General features: G+C 45.1%; 1 protein-coding gene across 5 annotated transcripts in view; it reads left to right on the top strand.

Annotated features, from left to right (window-relative positions):
* Positions 1-20305, top strand: part of PDE4DIP (phosphodiesterase 4D interacting protein) — a 1081329-nt gene that overhangs the window by 975431 nt on the left and 85593 nt on the right. For all 5 annotated transcript variants that reach the window (XM_063940306.1, XM_063940302.1, XM_063940304.1 and 2 more), the window contains 2 exons: positions 10470-10687; positions 11438-11581. In XM_063940306.1, coding sequence (XP_063796376.1) covers positions 10470-10687; positions 11438-11581 — 362 coding nt within the window. The remainder of the gene's footprint in view (positions 1-10469; positions 10688-11437; positions 11582-20305) is intronic.

The raw sequence follows: 20305 nt of genomic DNA on the forward strand, positions 1-20305 counted from the left end.
AAATAATTCAGACATGCGTCTGGCCGATGGCAGCCCAACCAGTGGAACGAAGTGCGCCATCTTCGAAAACCTGTCAACGACAACCCAGATGGCTGTCATCCCCGAGGATTTGGGCAAGTCCACCACAAAATCCATTGAAATGTGGGTCCATGGCTTAGATGGGATAGAGAGTGGATGTAATGGGCCAACAGGAACCCCTCTAGGAGTCTTATTTCGGGCACAGATGTCACATGCCCGAACCCACTGATCCACATCCTTAGCCACCGAGGGCCACCACACCACCCTAGATAGCAACTCCCGAGTTCTGGCAATACCCGGGTGACCTGCCGACTTCTTGGCATGGAATTCCAGGAACACTCGCTGTCTTAACCTTGGAGGCACAAACAAAAGACCTACCGGAAGGTCTGGAGGAGCCTGCTCCTGTGCTCTAAGGACTAATGATAAGAGGTCCTGGGTAATGCCCACTTTAATACATGATGGGGACACAATGGGCAACGGCTCCTCGGTGGTCTCCTGGATTGGAGCAAAACTCCGCGAGAGCGCATCAGCCTTGATGTTTTTTGACCCAGGGCGATATGTTATCAAAAAATTAAAGCGAGCAAAAGACAAAGCCCATCGTGCCTGCCTCGCATTGAGACGCTTCGCTGACTCTAAATATGCCAGATTCTTATGGTCGGTGAGAATTGAGACCACAAACTTAGCCCCCTCAAGCCAGTGTCTCCACTCCTCGAGTGCATCCTTAATAGCTAACAATTCCCGGTTACCCACGTCATAATTCATCTCGGCAGGCGAAAATTTACGGGAAAAGTAAGCACAGGGATGAAGGCGATTATCAGACACTCCCATCTGAGAGAGCACTGCCCCAATACCCATCTCAGAGGCATCCACCTCCACCACAAAAGGACGCTCTGGATCTGGGTGTCGCAGCACCTTGGCCGATACAAATGCCCTTTTGAGACGGGCAAAAGCTGCTTTAGCCTCACAAGACCAGTGAGCAACATCCGCCCCTTTCTTAGTGAGTGCCACCAAGGGCGCCACTATAGACGAAAATCCAGCGATAAATCGTCTATAAAAATTCGCAAAGCCCAGGAAACGCTGAAGCGCCTTCAAACTAGTGGGCTGCACCCAATCCAGGACTGCCTGTACCTTGGAACCCTCCATTTGGAAACCTTCTGGGGAGATAATATATCCTAGAAATGCGATTTGCTGAACTTCAAATTCGCACTTCTCCAGCTTCGCCCCAAGCCGGTGGTCTCTGAGTTTCTGGAGGACTAAGCGTACATGCTTCCGATGTTCCTCCAGGGAATGGGAGAAGATTAGGATGTCATCTAAGTATACAACTAAGAATCTATCCAAATATTCCCTGAGTACATCATTCATGAAATCCTGGAAGACTGCCGGGGCATTACAGAGCCCAAAAGGCATCACCAAATATTCATAATGCCCTGAGTGGGTATTAAAGGCAGTCTTCCATTCATCCCCCTCTCTTATTCGGATTAGATTGTACGCACCGCGTAGGTCAATCTTAGAAAAAATGGTGGCAGTACGAAGCTGGTCAAACAAGACCGAAATGAGAGGCAGTGGGTATGAGTTTTTAATCGTGATACGGTTCAATTCCCTGAAGTCGATGCAGGGTCGCAACGAACCGTCCTTTTTACCCACGAAGAAGAACCCCGACCCAACTGGAGACTGTGAAGGTCTGATAAATCCCTTAGCCAAGTTCTCCTGAATGTACTCTGCCATAGCCTGAGTCTCGGGACGTGACAGGGAGTACAACCTGCTCTTGGGAAGCTTAGCATTTGGCAACAAATCAATGGCACAGTCATAGGGGCGATGGGGAGGTAGTACCTCTGCAACTTTTTTGGAGAACACGTCCGCAAAATCTGCATAACACCCTGGCAATCCTGGCAAACTTAGCTGCGAGAGCCTGACTGGAAGGCTCAAGCAACTCCTGAAACAATCAGTACCCCAACTAAGAATCTCCCCAGAGACCCAGTCAAATTGAGGATTGTGGGCCCTTAACCAGGGTAACCCCAACACCAATGGGGGAAAAGTACAGACAGTCACATAAAATGACAATTTTTCAGAGTGTGTGGCTCCAATAAACAAAGAAATCTGGCTAGTGCAAGAGGTAATTTTACCTTGGGATAATGGTTCCCCGTTTAACCCACAAATCTCAATTTCCGATGCCAAGGGTACTAAGGGAACAGAGTGTTTCAGGGCGAATTGGCGGTCCATAAAAACCCCGTCGGCCCCACTGTCCACAAAGGCCTCAGTCTTGACAGTTTGACCGAGGATCTTCAAGGTCACCGGAATGATAAAAGTCTTCTTGGGAAATTCTGACTTCTGGCCTGACAGGATATTTCCCATCACCCTCAGGCCCTGAAGTTTTCCGGCTTTTCTGGGCATGATACTACCACATGACCTTTATTCCCACAGTACAAACACAACCCCTGCTGTCTCCTCCGCGTCTTCTCACGCGAGGAGAGGCGGGTAGCCCCAATCTGCATAGGCTCCTCGGAAAATTCCTCAGAGTCTGAGGTTCCCTTGGGAAAGAAGGAAACCTCGGTCTCCCTTTCAAGCCTACGCTCTCTCAGCCGTCTATCCACCCGGATGGATAACTGCATGAGCTGATCCAAGCTATCAGGCAAGGGATATTGTACCAGTTGGTCTTTTATCTGGTTAGAAAGACCTCTTCGGTACTGGTGTCTCAGGGCTGGGTCATTCCACTGGGTATCATGGGCCAACCTCCGAAACTCCGTACAGTAAACCTCAACTGGCCTTCGACCTTGCTTAAGGATCGAAATCTTAGCCTCGGCTGAGGCCGTCTTGTCAGGGTCATCATACAACATGCCCAGGGCCGTAAAAAAAGCATCAACACTTTTAAGCGACGGACAGTCAGGCTGCAACCCATATGCCCAGACCTGTGGGTCTCCTTGTAGCAAGGAAATCACTATGCCTACCCGCTGAATCTCCGACCCAGAAGACTGAGGCCTAAGCCGGAAGTATAGCTTGCAGCTCTCCTTGAAACAAAAGAACTGCGAGCGATCTCCAGAAAACGATCCGGGAGATTTACTTTCGGCTCCTTAACCCCTGAAGGTGCTGCTGCTGCGGGAGCTCCGCCAGCGGCCTGGGAGGTGTGCATTTTAATGGACAAATCATTAAATTGTCGAGTCAGGACCTGCACCTGATCGACCACCTGTTGCAACGTATTTTGAGGGGTATGCTCCATATTCCCACAAAATTTCAACAGGAGTATTAGGCTGCTGAATATGTTATGCACACCAGTGCCTGCAGGAATGTACTGGTGTCTGAACTGTTATGCACACCAGTGCCTGCAGGAATGTACTGGTGTTTGAACTGTTATGCACACCAGTGCCTGCAGGAATGTACTGGTGTCTGAACGGATAGGGATGCAAAACAAATGAACTCACAGACAGACTGGGGAATATGACATTACGTACACAGAAGGTGATAGGGTAACAAAATAAACACAAAGTGAACAGAGAAGCCCAGAGGCTAAGAAACTGGGTGTCTCCCTAGTATTAGTAATGCTCAGATGGAAAAAGCAAGATGTTGTGTTTTAATACGTAGAGAACCCGAAATGCTGTTGCTAAGGGCAACAGCAAAACCCTAAAGGGTTACCAACGGGTGTGGCAGTAAACTCCTTGGTCAGAGATGGAATGATAGACACAAGGAGAGTCTCCATAATCCTAATCCTCACTTGCAGTGCACAGGTTCAGCTTACTGCCACTAAACTGACACCTGAACACCTTGCACAGTGAGACAGGATTTAGGCAGGCAAATCTGAGAATACAGCCGCAAACTTGCTAAGTTCACAGAGTAGCAAAAGAACCCCAGCAAGTTAAACGACTGACTCCAGTCTTACTGCTAGGTCTGGATTGGCAGAGTGTAGTACCAAATCCCCAGGCCTATTTGCAGTAAGCAACAACAAATACAAAGCTACACAGTACTGGCTAACTTTCAGGAACTGACTAACCAACAAAGATTCAGCAGCATCTGCTTAACCTGAGAAGAGGCCTTATATAGCAGGTGCTGTCCACGCCCCACTCAGACCTCACAGACTGTGAGCACAAAAACCAGCACCGGATCCCCTGCCGTGCACAGAACCTGTAACCACTGCACAGCAAAAGACCCGAACCAGAGTATCAGCTGCGCTCAGGTTACTCTGCTAGCACTTGTCTCCCGGTTGCCTTGACGACGTGGCAGCACAGGGCAGGAGACCCTAACACATATGCAGTGAGTTCATGAAGTTTATTTTACAAGATTATAATGTAATTAACACCCTCATCATTGACCTCATTAGTTATTGGAGGTAGTCATTCCAAAAAATTGTTTTGAGAGGGCCAAAACAAACCAAGCACTTCAGCCACAAAAATGACAGGCTCGTTGCTGAAGTGGTTGATTTGTTAACTGTGCATGTCCTTTTTAATATTCCTTATAAGGGTCGATGGAATAGCCAAAGGGCAATTCCATCTTGTACCACTTTTCTTTTCTGTCACTGCTGTCTGGCAATGTTTCATAGATGAGTTATAAACTGTGTATGTGTGCCACTTCTCTATAGCTTAGTAACCAGCCAGCTCGCTGCAGCGTTTGGCCTAAACTGTATGAAAACAATATCATGAGCTGTGATGTGGTCAAAATTAACTGGAAATGACTGGAAATTAAGGTTATTGAGGTTAATAATATTGTAGGAACAAAAAAGTCCAACATTATGTGAGTTTAGCTTTCTTTTGTCATTTTCAAAAATAATAATAATTATCCTTTATTAATTTTGTGCAACAAGGGTTCTGCAGCGCCCAATTACAGAGTACATAAACAAACTAATCAAAACAAGAAAATAGTGACTTACAGTTGAAGACAATATAGGACAAGTACAGAGTAAATAAACATAGCTACAGTGGCAGATGACATAAGTATCAGGGTGGCAGAAATACACGGGATAGGTGCCAGTGAAGAAGGTTTAAGTAAGAGAAGGATAAGCACATGAGGGGTTCAGGGCCCTGCTTGTGAGAGCTTACATTCTAAAAGAGAGGGGCACACAGACAGGGGTGGCACAGATGGGGTAGACAGTGAGTGAGGAACAGAGGGTTAGAATGAGATTAGGCTGGGTTTGGTGAAGTGGGTCTTCAGAGCCCATTTGAAGTCTTGTAGCGAGGAGGAGAGTCTGAGTGGGAAAGGTAGAGAATTTCAGAGAATGGGAGCAGCATGTGAGAAATCTTGAAGGTAGGAGTGGGAGGAAGTAATCAGTAGGCTGGAGAAGTGGCATGCATTAGCGGAGTGAAGAGGATGGGTGGGAGTGTAGAGGGAGATAAGGACAGAGATGTAAACGGGAGAGGAGAGAGTGAGGGCTTTGTAAGCGAGTGTGAGAAGTTTGAATTGGATTCTGGAAGGGAAGGGAAGTCATTGCAGGGCTTCTAGGTGAGGGGAGGTGGACGTATTACATTTGGGGAGGAAGATGAGCTGGGCTGCAGCATTGAGGATGGACTGGTTTGGAGACAGTCATTTGTCAGGGATGCCAGTTAGGAGATTACACTAGTCCAGGCTGTAAATGACCAGTGAGTGGATAATGATCTTAGTAGCATCCTGGGTGAGAAAGGGTCTGATCCTGTAAATATTTTTGAGATTAAAATGGCTGGTTTGTGAGAGGTGCTGAATGTGTGGTTTGAAGGAGAGGGAGGAGTCAATGATTACTCCAAGACAGCGCATTTGGGGGTTAGAGAAGATAGTAGTGCCATCAATAGATAATGAAATTGTGGGAGGTGAGGTTGTACGGGAGGGTGGGAAGATGATCAGCTCAGTCTTAGACATGTTAAGTTTAAAAAAGCGCTGGGACATCCAAGAAGAGATAGCAGAGAGACATTTGGAGATACAAGTGAGGAGAGCAGGGGAGAGGTCTTGGGAGGAAAGGTAGATTTGAGTATCATCAGCATAGAAATTATATAAGAAGTCAAAAGAACTAATGAGTTTGCGTAAAGCGGATGTATAGATAGAGAAAAGGAGAGACCACAGAACCTTGAGGAACACCTACAGTTAGTGGAAGTGGGGGGGGGGGGAGTCATGAGAGGACACAGAGAAGGAGTGATCAAAGAGGTAGGAGGAAAGCCAGGAGAGGGCAGTACCATGCAGAGAGTGAAGGTTTTGATGGAGATGGTGGACCACAGTGTCAAAACCAGTAGAGAGATCAAGAAGAATAAGGAAAGAGTAGTGCCCATTAGGTTTGGCAGCATGGAGGTCATTGCAGACTTTTGTTAGGGCAGTTTCAGTGTGTTGGAGAAAACAAAAGCCAGACTGTAAAGGGTCAAGCAGTGAGTGGGAGGAAAGAAAGGCAGTAAGGTGACTGTAGACAATGCACTCAAAGAGTTTGGATACAAAAGGGAGGAGACAGATGGATCGGTAGTTGGAGAGGGTGCTTGGAACAATGGTAGGTTTTTTTAATAATTGGGGAGATGAGTGCATGCTTGAAAAAAGAAAGGACAAAGCCTGATGAGAGATTGAGAAAGTAGGCAAGATGGGAGCAGGCAGAAGGTGAGAGGTAGTGGAGGAGGCAGGAGGGGTCAAGTGGGGAGGTGATGGTGGTGGTGAGGGACTGGATGAGGGCCCTGAGTTCCTCACCAGATACATGGGAGAAAGATGTTAGAGTTGGTGAGAGGGATGGGGAGGGGTTGTAAGGGATAGGAGGTGGCTGGTTGCTGATGGTCTGGTGGGATGTGATGTCCTGATATACAGTATGGAGTCAATCTTGGATGTGAAATAAATGGCAAAGTCAAGTGCAGACAGTGACAAAGAGGTGTCGGGGGTTGGAAGACTGGGAGGAGATGAGATTCTTGATGTACGACTGTTTAGTGAGGGAAAGGGCAGCACTGAAGAATAAGAGCATAAGTTTGAAATAGAGGAAGTCAGCCTTAGAGCGTAATTTCCTCCATTGTCGCTCAGCAGTTTGTACAGTAGGCATTTTTGAAGATATCAAGTGCATTTGGTGTGCCAGGGTTGAGGTTTTAATCTGCAAGGGTAAATAGTGGTCGGTGGAGCACAGGAGAGAGAAGCAAGTCGAACAGGGAGGATAGGGATGTGGTGTCAATAGCCTCAAGGTTATGCTTAGTGGTAGCCTTAAGAGGTAGAGATGTGGAAGCAGAGAGAGATAAGTTAAAAGAGAGCAGGTGGTGGTCATAGAGGGGGAAAAAGGAAATTGGAGAAATAGGAAATATCAGAACGGTGAGTGAAAACCAGATCCAGTGCCATTCACATTAGGAGGTCCACTGGGAGAGACCAAGTGAAGAGGTGAGGTTAAGGAGTTAAGAGGCAGGGGATTTTGTAAGGGTGTTGAAATCACCTAGGATAATTGAAGGAATGTCAGAAGAGAGGAAGCAAGGATGCAAAATTGTCGAGAAATTTGGAGGAAATGCCAGCGGGACTGTAAATGACAGCAACTTAAAGATTAGCAGGTTGGTAGAGGCATATACTAATGGACCTCAAATGTATAGAATGTGAGGGACAGTTCTGGAGTTATGAGATGGTAAGTGTAGCTAGAGGGTAAAAAGACCCCAACACCACCACCACCATGGCAACCCCTGGTTTGGGGAGTATGTGAAAATGTGAGTCCACCAGCAGAGAGAGCAGCAGGATAAACTGTGTCAGAGGGGGTAATCCAGGTTTCAGTGATGGCTAGGATGCAGGGATAGATGAAGAGGTCATAGGTTAGGACCAGTTTGTTACAGACAGATCTGGCATTCCAGAGGGCACAGGAGAGAGGGAGAGAGTCTGAGGGGTGATGTGAATGAGTGTGAATACTGGTGGAGTAGAGGTGAGGGGAGCAGATGGGGAGAGAGCAGGGCTTAGTGGTGGGAGAGAGTGCCCATGATGGGGCAGAAGTGAATGACAGTGGGGTAACAGGAGAAGAGGCGAAGTGAAGCAGAGGGGAGGATGGAAGACAGAGGATAGGAGAGAGGATGAGATATAGGAGACTAGGAGAGAAGGATAGTGTTGGTACCAGGGGGGAAATAAAGGGTTTATCTAGACAAGGAGAAGTTGGGGCCTGTTGTCAGCCTGGACATAGTGTAGATGAGGTAAATAGGGGTAGCAATTTGAAAATAGGAATGGTGGCAGAATGAGAGACTGAGCTGTAGAATTTCAGAAATGCTGGAGATAATAATATCAAGGTAATTGAGACACGATTTGCAAGTATATAAACTGTGGTTAATGTACACAGGTTAACAGTAAGGCAAATGTTTAGCTGATGAAAGATGAAAAATTACAATGTTTGTTTATGCAAACAGTAACCCAGTATACCTTCATTAACTATGCATCTCAGACCAAAATTTGTATCTCCAGTATTTACAATGCCAATCAAAACATTGCATTTCTAATGTTTTCTGCAGAAGTAGAAATGCTCACAGACAGTGAGGATTGGAGGATGTTAGAAATGAACATACACATTTGTAATTGTGAAGCAGTGCAAGTGTTGACGAAGTTGTAGGATGTTTGTCCTCATTTGTTTGATGTTTTCTTTCAGCTTTCGTCCAGTTTAAGTCCAGGCTAAGTGCAGGCGTCACTCTTTCAAACTTCACCCTTCGATAACATTTCCCCAAGTCAATCAGCCAAGACTTAATCAGCCTTTCTAATCTCTAATGAGTAGACCTACAAACATATGTTTGTAAGCACATTGATTGAACCACACCCCTATACACATCACCCTTTAGGATGACAGCAATAACATCTTAAACAAATAAATGGTGAAATGGGATGGTAACATCACAAATTCCCCAAATAACTTACAATAAAACAGGCTAATATCTGCTTATACAGGTTGAGTATCCCTTATCCAAAATGCTTGGGACCAGAAGTATTTTGGATATCGGATTTTTCCGTATTTTGAAATAATTACATACAATAATGAGATATCATGGCGATGGGACCTAAGTCCACAGGCGTGCGCAGAGACTGACTGGCGGGTGCCGCTCCGGACTCCCCCCCCCTCCACGGCATTATAGTGTTCTCTCACCTCCCCTGTCCTGGATATAAACTGCTCACCTGGGCGGCCCAGGTGAGCGGACCAGGTGAGCAGTCTATATCCAGGACAGGGGAGGTGAGAGAACACTATAATGCCGTGGAGGGGGGGAAGTCCGGAGCGGCACCCGCCAGTCAGTCTCTGCGCACGCCTGTGCCTAAGTCTAAGCACAGAATGCATTTCTGTTCCATATACAGCTTATACGCACAGCCCGAAGGTACCTTTAGCCAATATTTTTTTAAACTTTGTGCATTAATCAGAGTGTGTATATTCACACTATTCATTTATGTTTCATATACACCTTATACACACAACCTGAAGGTAATGTAATACAATATTTTTAATAACTTTGTGTATTAAACAAAGTTAGTGTACATTGAGCCATCAGAAAACAAAGGTTTCACTATCTCACTCTTACTCAAATTATTCCGTATTTCGGAATATTCCATATTTCAGAATATTTGGATATGGGAACTCAACCTGTAACAATAATTCCACAGTTATCTAATGATATGTAGTTCTGCAATGCAATCTATGCTATTGAACAAATGCAATAGAGTTTGCTGGGAGCAGTAGTTGAACAGTTACCTTTAATGAATTGTCTTATTGTTTCTCCTTTCATTTTTGCTTTTCACAGATTTATTAAATAGCACATTAAATAAATCTATTTATATTTAAACGATCATCAATAGACAACTAAGCAGAGTGGCTGTTCCCTAGTAACCTGTTGTTTCCTAGGGGTCAAAATCTGTAGAGAAAAAGAGCCATCCAATGGTTGAGTACATTATCAAAGGGTTAGGGCACTGTCAAAAATCAATAGAAGGTGGTCTTATAACATATAGCAGCATCTTAAATTAATCCCGCAGCTAACTGATCCCGCAAAGCTGATCAATTAATTAGCCTTTTGCCTGCATGGTAATCACTGGGTTAATGCGCCCTAACCCAGTGATTCCAGGTGTAGGATGTAGGATGCTCTTTTGCTGGCCCATTGCACATTGCTTGGGGAATATGTATCTGTTTTCTCTTGTATAAATTAACTCCTTCCTTACACACTCCTGTGATGGACCAATAAATTGATTATGAGAAACTTCCATTCTGTGTATCATTATTATTATTTTTTTTTAATTGGTTTTCACAATAATACACCATACACATATAATAACATAAAATTAAAAGCAAAAGAAAACTATAGTACAATAAATTTGAGCAGAAAAAAAAACAGCTCTTGGCGTACAAATATCTTGTTATCAAGGAACCTTATCAAGGATAGCTACAGAAACCATAATTAAATATTTTTAAAAGAGTCTCTCTTGATGCACAACACACTTTTTTCATTTTAGTGTTTCCATTTTCAGTGTGAAATTCTTATATTTGATATGGAAATTTAGCAACAAAAGAGTTGCTTTTAGTGAACCTTATTACATTTTTACTCTCTTTACAGACATGTGCTGCCATTCGTCATCTGTATGTACCTTGCACCATTCTCATGCTCCAAATGTGGTACTTACCAACAAAAAGGAAGTTTATATGATTGGTCATCTTGATGATTTCAGTGCTTTGAAGAAGAACATATTGGAGGGGAAGGCATTAATATATAATATGGATACATATATACAGTCATCTCTTCATGTACCTACCCTTGAAATCCATGAAACCAAGGTACTATTAATTGAGTAATGCTAAAGCAAATACGGATGGCAGTACGGATGGTGTAATGGTTAGCATTACTGCCTCACAGCACTGAGGTCATGGGTTCAATTCCCACCATGGCCCTAACTGTGTGGAGTTTGTATATTCTCCCCGTACTTGCGTGGGTTTCCTCCGGGTACTCCGGTTTCCTCCCACAATCCAAAAATATACTGGTAGGTTAATTGGCTCTCAACAAAATTAACCCTAGTGTGAATGTGTGTGTGTGTACATGTGATAGGGAATATAGATTGTAAGCTCCACTGGGGCAGGGACTGATGTCAATGGCCAAATATTCTCTGTAAAGCGCTGCGGAATATGTGTGCGCTATATAAATAACTGGTAATAAATAAATAAAGCAAATAAAATAATAAATTGCATATATTTTAAATGTAATGGTTTAGTAAATACCTATCCACTTTAAACAACTTTATTAAATCTAAATTTTAAAGAGGAAGTGGATAATTAAACTGGCTATGAATGTAGCATTTTCTTACAACATGAATTTGTTCATTAACACTTACAGATCAAATATATGTTTGGATGAACCGAAATGAAAATTAAATAAAGGTAGTAGGCAACAATAATATAACAAAAATCAATAAACAAATAGTAGAACGACTTTGGTCATAGTGCTATGAATTTTAATTGTTTTGGGATGCAAACTCAAAATACAGCATATTTAGCTGATTATTAGTTATTAACATTAATTTCTCTACAAAGGTCATGAATGGTGGAGACATCAGGAAATTGTTTTCTGCTACTAGAACTTTGCAAAATATTCTGGATGAATCAAATTCTCTACTGAATATGTTCTGGAAAAATTCTCTTCCTAATACACAAATCAGTGTTCAACAAAAGAAACAGGTAAATCAAGTTTAGCTACCAGAATGTCCAACAACAAAATGTTAATAACTTAATCAATGTTAATTGAATTTTTTAATTCTGTGTAAGCCATCAGAATTTACAAGAATGTATGTCTCATGGACCAAATTACAAAGTACAGTCATCACTTGAATTTGAATTGAAAACAGCAGGTCCAAAAAGTAGTAGTTGCATCACTGAAAATCTTAATCCACTTATACTAGGTATGGTCATAAATCTGTCATGAAACACTGCACTCTGCGTAATTCTTGTGCCTTCCAATTCTGTGTGCAGCAACTGTTACTGAAGCTTTGACCTGCTGTCTCTGAGGTCTGGTGCTATTCACCTCTGCTATACGGGCAGAGATGTTGCATTTACTTATCCCCTTTCCTGTGGTCAGGTGATTGTTGCCATCATTAGAAGAGGGCAGTTCAAGCCTGGCTTCCCTATTTAAACAGCTCTGGTTTCCAGAGTATTGGTCTCACTACCTAATTCCAGCATACTGAAACTGTCTACGTGCATTATTCTGTGAATGACCTGGCTTGTTTGTGACGTCTGTCCGTGGCAAGACTTTCCCATTTTACCAATACTGGCCTAGTTCTTGCAGTTTTCTCAAGATAACTGGCTTCTCACCATTTGATAAATAGACATCTAAGTTCTTGGTTCTCCTTGCTTAATGCTGTGGCATATACGAGACCTCAAGTGGACCAGACCTCAGCTTGCTGACATCTCTTAGTACAACCTAACAACTTTCTATCATGCTAGTAACCAGTACAGGGGACTTCAAACCTCTGGCTCTTAAGACTCAGCATCCTTGATACTAGTAGTGCAAATACTGGCTGAGAGCACCAAGTGCATTAATACTTATGGGTCCATGACAAAATCTTTCTCCATAGGCAAATCACTGAACAGCTGTTCATAGCAATAAAGAAAACAGTTTTCCCACACACAGTTAATATGTTTTCTAGGAATTTGATGGGTAATCACATATAAAATACATTTAATGTTCACCAAAGTGGATATGAGTGTCACCTATTTGCGGAATGTAACAGATTATGAAATAAATCAGATATTGATTGTGGCATGTCTGAAAGGTTGGACATTGTGTCTATCAGTACTCAGTTACACCACCTTTGGCAGTATTGTAATTGTACAGTAGCTTCCAAACATTTATTTAGTGGTAGAAATACCAGCAGTGCAGCTGATGCATTGCATGGAGCCCGTGGTAGTGAAAGGGCCCACTGCCGCTGTCATCAGCAGTACTAATAATGAGGCGGATTGCCTCATTACAGTATGGTGGCCAGTCAGTCACTTTGGGCCCATAAAGAAGCAGGAGGCAATTCAGGCTGCAGGTGCAACTAAAAATGTGCGTTCCCACAGAGGTAAAGCTGGAAGTTGCAAAGTGTGTATCTCCTTAGGCAAGACTGGGAGGTAAAAGACAATGAGACAGATGAATACAATATTGAGTGGAAAAAAAAAATTTGATTTGATGTAATTTTAATCACACAAGGATTCCAGCCTCCAGGTAGCAGAGTTTCACATACCTACTTCATCACCAAGAAAGTGTTCAGGTGTCACAAACAGAAATATTCCATGTTTGTTATATTCATAGTAAAAAAGCATTCAAAAGGGCTTAGGCCAATTATGAACCTGAAACATGTACGGCTGAAAGTGTACTGGTTGAAAAGGTGCACTTGATGACTTGATAGATCGGGCCAATACCTATACCTAGTGCATGATTAAGGTCAGCATGGGCTTGAAGCTGAATTTTTTAAAGGGCCTATTGTGTGAGATCTCACCTTGACAAAGGGGCGTACTTGCACCGAAACGTTGGTTTGCCGCTGCTTGTTTGATATAACCACAATATTTATCTTTGGCTCCAGAGGGCACTGGAGCAAGCTGTTGTTTGGGAAGGGTGAGTGTCGATCCGAATACTCCCCTTCTCTCTCTCTCTCTCTCTCTATATATATATATATATATATATATATATATATACATACACACAATGCTCAAAAAAATAAAGGGAACACTTAAACAACACATCCTAGATCTGAATGAATGAAATATTCTTATTAAATACTTTGTTCTTTACATAGTTGAATGTGCTGACCAGGGCCGGTGCTAGGGTGTTCGGCGCCCCCCTGCAAACTATAAATTTGCGCCCTCCCATATTCCTTTGGCGCGCCGGGAAAAGGGGTGTAGTCTCACAAGTAAGGGGCATAGCCACACAATAGTACCCCCATTCAAAATTATGCCACAATGTAGCACAATCTTATTCATCTTATACGTAATGCCCCACCCATAGTAGTAGCGTCCTTATATGTAATGCCCCCCAGTAGTAGTAGCGTCCTTATACATAGTGCACCCCAGTAGTAGTAGCATCCTTATGCATAATGCCCCCCAGTAGTAGTAGCATCCTCATGCATAATGCCCTCCCAGTAGTAGTAGCATCCTTATACATAATGCCCCCCAGTAGTAGTAGCATCCTTATGCATAATGCCCCCCCAGTAGTAGTAGCATCCTTATGCATAATGCCCCCCAGTAGTAGTAGCGTCCTTATACATAGTGCACCCCCAGTAGTAGTAGCATCCTTATGCATAATGCCCCCCCCAGTAGTAGTAGCATCCTTATGCATAATGCCCCCCAGTAGTAGTAGCATCCTTATGCATAATGCCCCCCAGTGGTAGTAGCATCCTTATACATAATGCCCCCCAGTAGTAGTAGCATCCTTATGCATAATGCCCCCCTAGTAGTAGTAGCATCCTTATGCATAATGCCCCCCCAGTAGGAGTAGCATCCTTATGCATAATGCCCCCCAGTAGTAGTAGCATCCTTATACATAATGCCCCCCAGTAGTAGTAGCATCCTTATACATAATGCCCCCCCAGTAGTAGTAGCATCCTTATACATAATGCCCCCCCAGTAGTAGTAGTATCCTTATGCATAATGCCCCCCCCCAAGTAGTAGCGTCCTTATACGTAATTCCCCCTAGTAGTAGTAGCGTCCTTATACGTAATGCCCCCTCCAGTTGTAGTAGCGTCCTTATACGTAGTGCACCCCCAGTAGTAGAAGCGTCCATATGCATAATTCCGCCCTAGTAGTAGTAACGTCCTTATACGTAATGCCCCCCCAGTTGTAGTAGCGTCCTTATACGTAGTGCACCCCCAGTAGTAGAAACGTCCTTATAGGTAATTCCCCCCAGTAGTAGTACCGTCCTTATACATAATGCCCCCCCCCAGTAGTAGCATCCTTATACGTAATGCCCTCCCCCAGTAGTAGTATTGTTATACGTAATGCCCCCCCAGTAATAGTAGCGTCCTATACATAAAGCCCCCAAGTAGTAGTATCGTCCTTATACGTAATGAACCCCCAGTAGTAGCGTCGTTACACGCAATGGCCCCCATTAGTAGCGTCGTTACACGTAATACTGTAGTAGTAGCGTCCTTAAAGCACACATAAATGCACACACACACACACACACACACATTTCCCTCTCACACTTCACTTACCTAAGCCAGTCTCCCTACACTACAGCAGCCTGGTCCGTGTAGCCCCGCCCCGTTCTGGGCCGTTAAACCCCGCCCCCTTCCGCCCGCTTAGCTCCGCCCCCTTCGGTACCGTGCACAGAGCTGTCCTGTCACACAGGTGAGGGAAGGGAGGAGGATTTTCATGCTGCAGGTGCCGCAGCCAGTGCCTGTCATACAGTGACAGGCACAGCAGCAGCAGCAGCAGGGGGCACAGGACGGCGCAGCAGGGAAGGAATGCAGAGCAGGGGGAGCGCCTCTCCGTCCCAGCGCCTCCCTGCACTGCATCCCTTCGCTGAGCGGGTAGCGCCGGGCCTGGTGCTGACAACAAAATCACACACAAATTATCAATGAAAATCAAATTTATTAACCCATGGAGGTCTGGATTTGGAGTCACACTCAAAAGTAAAGTGGAAAAACACACTACAGGCTGATCCAACTTTGATGTAATGTTCTTAAAACAAGTCAGAATGAGGCTCAGTAGTGTGTGTGGCCTCCACGTGCCTGTATGACCTCCCTACAATGCCTGGGCATGCTCCTGATGAGGTGACGGATGGTCTCCTGAGGGATCTCCTCCCAGACCTGGACTAAAGCATCCACCAACTCCTGGACAGTCTGTGGTGCAACGTGGCATTGGTGGATGGAGCGAGACGATGTCCCAGAGGTGCTCAATTGGATTCAGGTCTGGGGAACGGGTGGGCCAGTCCATAGCATCAATGCCTTCGTCTTGCAGGAACTGCTGACATACTCCAGCTACATGAGGTTTAGCATTGTCTTGCATTAGGAGGAACACAGGGCCAACCGCACCAGCATATGGTCTCACAAGGGGTCTGAGGATCTCATCTCAGTACCTAATGGCAGTCAGGCTACCTCTGGCGAGCACATGGAGGGCTGTGCGGCCCCCCAAAGAAATGCCACTCCACACCATTACTGACCCACTGCCAAACCGGTTATGCTGGAGGATGTTGCAGGCAGCAGAAAGTTCTCCTTGGCGTCTCCAGACTCTGTCACGTCTGTCACATGTGCTCAGTGAGAACTTGCTTTCATCTGTGAAGAGCACAGGGCACCAGTGGCGAATTTGCCAATCTTGGTGTTCTCTGGCAAATGCCAAATGTCCTGCACGGTGTTGGGCTGTAAGCACAACCCCCACCTGTGGACGTTGGGCCCTCATACCACCCTCATGGAGTCGGTTTCTGATCATTTGAGTAGACACATGCACATTTGTGGCTTGCTGGAGGTCATTTTGCAGGGCTCTGGCAGTGCTCCTCCTGTTCCTCCTTGCACAAAGGCAGAGGTAGCGGTCCTGCTGTTGGGTTGTTGGCCTCCTCCACGTCTCCTGATGTACTGGCCTGTCTCCTGGTAGCGCCTCCATGCTTTGGACACTACGCTGGCAGACACAGCAAACCTTCTTGCCACAGCTCGCCTTGATGTGCCATCCTGGATGAGCTGCACTACCTGAGCCACTTGTGTGGGTTGTAGACTCCGTCTCATGCTACCACTAGAGTGAAAGCACCGCCAGCTTTCAAAAGTGACCAAAACATCAGCCAGAAAGTATAGGAGCTGAGAAGTGGTCTGTGGTCACCACCTGCAGAACAACTCCTTTATTGGGGGTGTCTTGCTAATTGCCTATAATTTCCACCAGTTGTTTATTCCATTTGCACAACAGTATGTGAAATTGATTGTCAATCAGTGTTGCTTCCTAAGTGGACAGTTTGATTTCACAGTGTGATTGACTTGGAGTTACATTGTGTTGTTTAAGTGTTCCTTTTATTTTTTTGAGCAGTGTATATATATCAGATAGATGGATGACATACCTCCTAGCAGATGGAACAAATGTAAATACATATGTGTTCTCATATCAAGCTTCAATATGCCACAGATGCCTGGCACATGTGAGCTGCCAGGTCCCGTGCAACCCTGCTATGCTAGGCTTCTTTTTTTGCTGAAAACAGTAATGCGATGCACTGATTAATTTGATATACAACACTTGTATATCTGTGTGCAATTGAGTCTGTATACAAAGCACAATGGAACTTGGAAAAAAGCTGTGGCTGCTGCATCGTAGCACTTTCTTTACCTATTTAGACTTGCACATAGATGTAAACTTCACATATCAAATTAATCAGCAAACTCCGATGGTGCATCCTAGTCGCATCTCATTCTGACGAAGACGCATTTTCGGCAAAGAAGATGTCTGGCGGTAACACAGTTGCACAGGATCTGGCGCACCCAGAGGGGCTGTTTGGTGCAACTGCAGCAAAGATGTATGATGACACATCTGTATAGTTTATGGAGCATCCAGGGTCGCAAGTTCAATAACACAGATACATTCAAATTTACCCACAGAGTGTGTGTCTAGTGGGAATGGAAGGGGAAGCAGTATGCAGACGGGGAGAAGGCAGTATGGGGGTCTGTATGGTAGAATGGTGGGGTGTCTGACAGTAAGGGGGGAATCTGGAAGTCCGAAACATACAGCGTAGGTGGAAATAGAATGTCTAGACATTCTATTTCCACCTACGCTGTATGTTGGACATATGCTGATAAAGAACAGCTTTTGAAAACTGAAAGTAAATTGGACAGAATTTTGTATTATACCTCTGTGAAACTGTACAGATGCCATATGTATATTTTTTAAGTATAAAATAAAAATGCAATTCGATTTTCATTACAGCGGTTTCTATGCTAATCAAGGTGTAATAATATGATGAACAGTACTATGGACTAGCGCCCTCAGATCTGTTTGTGAATATATATATATATATATATATATATATATATATATAAAATTCCAAATTAGGGGAGCACTCACCAGTCTTCAAGTAAGTTAGTTAAACTACTACTTAGTTAAACTAAAAAAAAAAAAAACTAAAAAGTTAGTTAAACTACTACTTAGTTAAACTACCCTGTGACTTGAGCGGTGACAGCAGCAGGTGTTCTGTCTTCCCCCTCACATGTTCCCCCTCTCCCAAAAGGGCTTACACTTACATAGGGTTCAGTTTTCAGGAGTCCATGCTCCTGCCTGGAACAGCCTCACTTTCCCGCACTGCACACTCTCTCCTGGCGGCTGCTGCTGCTACAGTATGTGTCCTGGCGGGCAGCGGCTCTGGGTCGCGGAAGGATATCACGTGACACCCGCGACCCAGGCCAGAGCACAGCAGCAGAGAGCACAGAGAGGAGGAGCTGATGTTGATAGGTGATGCGCTCGCTCGTCGGCTCCTCTTGCAGCGTCTGCTGCACTATAGAAATGAATAATTCATGTGTGGACGGACGGGGGACAACGGAGCAGTTGCCGTGCCCTCTTCAGGGCCAGGAGCCCGGCGGCAAAGGACTCCGCTGCCTCCGGGAGTTCCACCCCTGATTGGCAGCCACCAGCACTGGTTTTGCCTAGTACTGCACAGTATATTGACCATAAATAATTTTAATTGGTCCTGGACCACCAGTCCAAGGCACACAGTTTAAGAACCACTGCCTTAATAGATTGAAGGATAGCATTGATCCATTATCATGTTACAGCAGCTCCCCTACTCTTGCACTATATAAATGTAATACCATGACGGGTGTTGAAATTTATTGGATGACACTGGTTCCCTTCTTCAGGCAGGGAGGTGAAGGCATAGGGGTGTATTCAATAAGATTCGGATCCATTCCGACATGCATTTGTCGGAATGGATCCGACAACCCCTATTCAATGGACAGCAAAATCCGACTTTCGGATTTGAGCAGTACCCGGGGTCCTGTCCTGCTGCTGCTGTGAACGGCTGCCTGGTGTGCTGACAGCGACGGCGGGGGTGCAGATGGTGGTGGCCGGCTGGGGGAGTAACGGTGGTGGGAAGAGGATGGCGGGGGGTGGAGCTGGACAGCGGCAGGGGGAGCTGAGATTGGCGGCCGGTGGGAAGAGGCACTGCAGGGAGAGAGGTGCCTGGCCGGGGGACAGATTGAGTTTGTCGGAAAGAGGGACAAATCCGACAGAAGCACGCGGATCTGTGGCTATTCCGCTGATCCACGTGTTTTCCGTAGTGATGAGCGGATTCGGTTTTACTCAGTTCTCAAAACGGCATCTTATTGGCTCACAGATGTCACGTGTTTTGGATAGCCAATAAGATGCCGTTTTGAGAACCGAGTAAAACCGAAGCCGCTCATCACTAGTTTTCCGACAAGTCGGGAATTCCCGACTTGTCTGAAAATAACTGCATCTAATGAATAGGTCGGAACCCCTTCCGACCTATTTCTGTCGGAAGCTGCCATCTTTCCGACAAGATGGCAGCTTCCGACAGTTATTGAATACACCCCATACAGTTTTTCCCGGAGAATTCCTATTTTCCTTCAACCAAATTTGTTTTATTTAGGTCAGGGATGGGGAACCTTTGGCCCTCCAGCTGTTGTTGAACTACAGATACCAGCATGCTCTGCTTCAGTTTTGCTACTTGGCCATGCTAAAATTGTTGCAAGGCATGCTGAAATGGGAAGTTCAACAACAGCTGGCGGGCCAAAGGTTCCACATCCCTGATTTAAGTAAAGGTAAGATTCTCATGAAGAATAGATAAATATAACATTATAACCATACTTACCTACATTTATTTTCTCCTCTCCAGGAGATACTCGGAGAGGAGAAGCAGGTGGGCGGTGACGGGGCCGAGCCAATGACATCATTAGTCCCCACCCACTACACAAGCAAATACTACGATTGGATGGTATTTGCATATGGGCGGGGCTTCAATGATGCCATTAGTATATAATCACGTCATTAAGCCCCGCCCCCCTGCCGGGTCCGTGATTTGGCACTATTTAGCTCCCCATTCTGTCCACTTACCTATGAAGTGGGCAGAATGCGGGAGGGGTGCCCACTCTTCCGGGGCTGCGGGGGACTGCCCGAGAAACCGGGTGTCTCTCGCAGAATCCGGGTTTGACGATCCGGGTTATTAGCCCCCATTATTTACCTGCTAAGTGCAGCCCCCCTGGACTTACATGGCAGTACCCCATGACTTATACGGCAGCACCACTGGACTGAACTTATGCATCAGTACCCCTGGATTTATATGGCAGCACCACTGGACTGGACTTATACGGTAGTACCCCTGGACTTATATGGCAGCACCACTGGATTTATATGGCAGTACCACTGGACTGGACTAATATGGTAGTACCCCTGCACTTATATGGCAGCACCACTGGACTGGCTTATACGGCAGTACCACTGGACTTT

The sequence above is a fragment of the Pseudophryne corroboree genome, chromosome 9, assembly GCF_028390025.1.
Source record: "Pseudophryne corroboree isolate aPseCor3 chromosome 9, aPseCor3.hap2, whole genome shotgun sequence".
NCBI classification, from domain to species: domain Eukaryota; kingdom Metazoa; phylum Chordata; class Amphibia; order Anura; family Myobatrachidae; genus Pseudophryne; species Pseudophryne corroboree.